The sequence below is a fragment of the Microtus ochrogaster genome, linkage group LG4 (assembly GCF_000317375.1).
Source record: "Microtus ochrogaster isolate Prairie Vole_2 linkage group LG4, MicOch1.0, whole genome shotgun sequence".
Lineage (NCBI taxonomy): Eukaryota > Metazoa > Chordata > Mammalia > Rodentia > Cricetidae > Microtus > Microtus ochrogaster.
The window spans coordinates 6646934-6652138 of NC_022030.1; the positions used below are offsets into that span (position 1 = coordinate 6646934).

The 5205-nt window shown below is 38.3% G+C and overlaps 1 protein-coding gene across 1 annotated transcript in view; it reads right to left on the reverse strand.

Moving 5' to 3' along the window:
* The window catches only part of Mtfr2 (mitochondrial fission regulator 2), a 16597-nt gene that overhangs the window by 6073 nt on the left and 5319 nt on the right, over positions 1–5205 (reverse strand). The window contains 3 exon segments of the mRNA XM_026786392.1: positions 3–215; positions 3894–4006; positions 4392–4496. Coding sequence (XP_026642193.1) covers positions 3–215; positions 3894–4006; positions 4392–4496 — 431 coding nt within the window.

The window sequence follows — 5205 nt, forward strand, 5'->3', positions numbered from 1 at the left end:
GCTCCTGCATTGCCACAATTGCAGCAATCTGAGCCCGAAGAAAAGTGAGCTCATCCTCAAGGGCAGCTATTTTTTTAATTGCAGCCTCGCTTGCTGGTAGATCACTTTTCACTGGTTTGTTCTGTCTTAGAGCAGGTGACAATGGATCCCAAATTGGTTTTGAAGAATGGAAAAGAGCAATTTTCCCTTCCTCCTCCTTTTTCCGTAGACCATGTCTGTGAGTGAAAGGAAAGAAGAAACAAAGGGAGAAAAACGTTCAACTGAAGAAAAAAACTCAGGTAGGCATGGTGGCCCATGCCTTTAATCCCAGTACTTGGGAGACAGAGGCGTGCAGACCTCCGAGTTCAAGGCCAGCCTGGTCTACACAACGAATTCCAGAACAGTCAAGGCTACACAGAGAAACCCTGTCTCGAAAAGAGAGAGACAGAGAGAGATAAAAAGAAACAGGGAGAGAGCCCACTGTTCTTGCAAAATTAGTTTTTTTGTTTAGTTTTTCCTTTTGAGACAGGTTCTCATGAAGTCCAGGCTGACACAGCTCCCAGAATACAAGTTAACGAAGGTGGATCATCTGTCTATGTGTTACTTTCATTGGTTAATAAAGAATCTGCCTTGGCCCTTTGATAGGACAGAAAATTAAGTAGGCGTAGTAAACAGAACAGAATGCTGGGAGGAAGAAGGCAGTGAGACACACGCCATAGCTCTCCTCTCCGAGATGGATGCAGGTTAAGATCTTTCCTAGTAAGTCACCACCTTGTGGTGCTACACACATTATTAGAAATGGGTAATCAAGATGTGAGAATTAGCCAATAAGAAGCTGGAACCAATGGGCCAGGCAGTGTTTAAAAGAATACAATTTCCGTGTAATTATTTTGGGTGTAAAGGTAGCCGGGTGGCGGGACACAGCCCGCTGCTCCCACCACTATACCAAGTCAGGCGTTTCAATCCTGTACTCCAGCCCCGGGAGTACACATTCACAGTCATTCTTCCTCCCCCACGACATACACATGACAAAAAAAAAAAAAACGGGGACTGGAGAAATGGCTCAGAGGTTAAGAGCACTGACTGCTCCTCCAGAGGTCCTGAGTTCAATTCCCAGCAACCACATGGTGGCTCACAGCCATCTATAATGAGATCTGGTGCCCTCTTCTGGCCTGATGGCATACATGGAAGGAATGTTGTATACATAATAAATAAATCTAAAAAAAAAATTTAAAAAAAAAGAAAAAAAACGGGCTGAGATGTAGCTCAGTACAGAGTATTGCCTAGCATGTGCAAGGCCCTGGATTTAATCTCTAGCACACAAATATAAATAAGTTAAATAAATCAGAGTACCTCTCTGACCTGAGATGATCCGAAGATTCACCAAGATAAAGCACATCATATTATTCTTTACTTTTGTATTCATATATAGAATGCACGGCCAATAAGCAGCAAGGAAATGAGAAAATCTTTCCTCAAATTGTAAAACAAAAATAGTTAACCTGTAATTGCTTTACTGATTAACTTTAAATAGTGCAAGTTTATTCAGAAATTCTACATAATTCTACATAAGTTCTGAAGGGTCTTGCATTTAGGATTATATCAGGGTCAGTTTATATCTTCTAAAATTTTGAAAATTAATAAACCAGCTGGATATATAATAAATTTAGCTAGAATCTTTGACTAATTGACATTCAGGATGCTAAAAGCCTCTATGTGAATATTCTAACATATTAAGTTAGCATTTCCTAAAAATATAAATACATCCAAAATTTGAAATATAGTCCACTTCAGTCAGTATTCGTGAAGTACTGTTTCAGGAACCCTACAGACACCAAAAGCCAATGCTCAAGTTCTTTATATAAAATGGCACCTATGCATATCCTTTGCTCAAGTTATCTCTAAAATACCTAAGATACCCAATACAAGACCTTTATGTTACGTCATTTTTGTAAATATAGCAAAGTATCTGAAATACAACAAAGTCAAGTTTTTGTTTTGGGGAAATTTCTGGAATTTTCTCTCTAAACATTTTTCATCTATAATATTTGATTTCATTGTGTAGAACCCATATGAGAATCCATGGATAGAGTCCACATGGAAACCATGAGAGAGGGCTGAATGCATAAATCTAACATTTATTTTTAAATGCTTTATTTATAATACAGAAAACAATATTAACATGACCCTGAAACCCACCTGATAACCCACTGACCCCTAGACCTGGCATTAGGTATAAATATGAACAAGCCTTCAGGGCTCTGCTGACAACTTGGTCTCATTCCACCTGTCCTGGAGCTCACCCAATCACTCACATAGCCAGCCTTGATCAGCAATCCCAGGACTTCCTAGCTGCTCTGAAACCAGTTCAAAAAAAAACCTACTCAACAACTCAACATAGGTAGAATACAACACTCCCATCAATTCCACAACCTAACTCCAGATGCCCAAGGTCCCACTGCAAAAGTATAAGCGACATGAAACATCAAGACAATATGCCCTCCAAATATCACCAATCCTACAGTAATATTCCTCATCAAAAAGAATTCAAATGAATCTCAAGACAAAGAATTTTAAGATTATAAAGAGTTGAAAGACTTTGAACAGGAAACAAACACCTAAATGAAGTTAAAGAGGACTAGAATAAATTCCTGATTGAAGTCCAAGAAAACAGAAACAAATGAAATAATGAAACAATTTAGGACATGAAAAATGAATTCAAGAGAAAGACTGAAATATTAAAGCAAATACAAATGCAAATGAAGATGGAAATGAAAACTTCAATCACCCATTGCAAATACTCAGTGGACAGCCTTACCAAATAATAGATGGGGCAGAAAGAGAGAGAGAGGAAATGGACCCCAAAGTCAAGTAAATGGTAGTTAAAGAAAAGAACATAAGGGAACTTTGGGAGAAACTGAAAAGAGAAAATCTGTGACTCATGAGAATAGAAGAATGCCAAGCCAAAGGCATACATCATCCAATAAAATCATAGAAGAACATTTCTTAACTTATGGAAATAGGGACAAAAAGAAATTCCCCAGGCCACATTATAATTAAAACACTGAATATACAGAAAAAAGAAAAGATATGCAACTTTCAAGAAAGAAGTTACAGCCAGGCGGTGGTGGTGAACACTTTTAATCCCAGCACTCAGGAGGAAGAGGCAGAGGCAGGCAGATCTCTGGGAGTTCGAGGCCAGTCTGGCCTATAAGAGCTAGTTCCAGGACAGGCTCCAAAGCTAAAGAGAAACCCTGTTTTGGAAAAAGAAAAGAAAAAAGGAAAAAAGAAAGAAAAGAAAAGAAAAGAAAAAGAAAAAGAAAAGGAAAAGAAAAGGAAAAGAAAAGAAAAGAAGTTACAATTCATATAAAGGCAAACCCATTAGAATACCAGTTGACTTTTCAATGGAAATTTTAAAAGCCAAAAGATCTTGGAGCAATGCACTTCAAGTCCTAAAAGGCAGCCCTCCAGCCATGCACACGCAGATACCATTAACTGGGCTAAATAGATTTTACATCCACAAACACACACACACACACACACACACACACACACACACACACACACACACATAAGCACACCCACATGTGCACACACAGGACAATAGGAAATTGGGAAGAGAGTGGAGAGGATATATGAAGAATTGGAGTAGAAGGGTAAGGAGTAATTTGATAAAAATAAAATTCATTTGTGTATAAAAGGAAAATATAATTTTCAAAAATTTAAATGCAAAATGTAATTTTAAACATATACACTAAAAAATGAGATGCCATTCCTATATTAGGAAAATATCAGGACATAGCATGCCACAAAAATAGAACAAAATTGTCCAGTCAGTAGGAACAAACTTCAGGGCATTCAAGCATTCACGTTTTAGGCTACACCCACATCCCAAGACATGCATATAAAATTACCGAAATCTGAGATAACCGGCTTCTTCATCATTTGCCACACATAAAACATCAGCAAAAGATGGAACAACAGGTTCATAACCATCAGACTCCTCAGAGTTCAAGTGAGGGATCAACTAAAACAACAATGAAAACAAAGTCAGAGCTCCATCGGGAATCAGGGAAAGCACATGCCTCGTGCTTCATCGTATTAAATGACAACAGTCTAAAACAGAAAAGGGAAAACACTGGAGTCATGTTAGTTTACTTCCTAAGCAAATAACAACATCTTCTCCCATGGGCAGAAATACAAATAAAGTAAGGTAAGAACAAGCTCCCAGGTATTCTTTGTGCCTGTCTTTGGATATAATTCAAGAAGCAAACATGTGTGAGATGACTTATTTCCAGCAGTAAAGGTTCTTGGCTTGCAGGCACATTTCCTTTCCTTCTACCCTACATTCCTGGGAGTGTTCAGGATTACTTTACACACGGGACTTAAACAACATATGGTGACCAACTTACCTCAAAATTAGGTCTTCGACAAGGTTCTAAAGGAAGCACTCTCCCAATCATACGAATGATACTCCGAGCTGACCCATAATCTTTATTTTGCCAAATCAACAAATCCTATAAATAAAGCTTTGTTTAAATACACTTCAGCTAAATATGTTTATATTTATCTAAGAAAAAAAGAGATTCAACAGGTGTAGTAACATTTATGTAGTCAAAGAAAACATAATAGCATACTTTTAAAGTGTCTTCCTTGAAGAATTAAACTTTATTAACATTTATCTTGGAAAACAGTTTAGTCAATAAAGTTCACCATGGATACTGAGATCCCAAATTTGATATCTAGAGTCCATGTAAAAAAGCTGGGCATGGGGATGCACTCTGGGAACCCCAGAGCTGGGAAGGCAGAGATGGGTGGGTGCCTGAGGTCTCCTGGCTGGACAGCTTAGCTGAATGGGGAATCTTAGGCCAGTGAGAACCCTGTATCAAAAAATGGGTGAGGAAGGCTGGAGATGGTTCAGAAGTTAAACGCACTGGCTGCTTTTCAGAGGACCAAGGTTTGATTCCTAGAACTTACTTGATGGCTCACAACCATCTGCAGCCCCAGTTCTAGGGGATCTGGTGCCTCGCTCTTGTACATAAGTGGTGCAGGCACACATGCAAGCAAAATATACATCAATTTAAAAAAGAAAAAGGAGTCAAAATCCTCAGGAATGACCCGTGGCCTCCACTTCATACATATGCAAACCCATTCTCACTCAGACTGGATATATATCTGTGGTGTGGATATATATATATATATATATATATATATATATATATATAT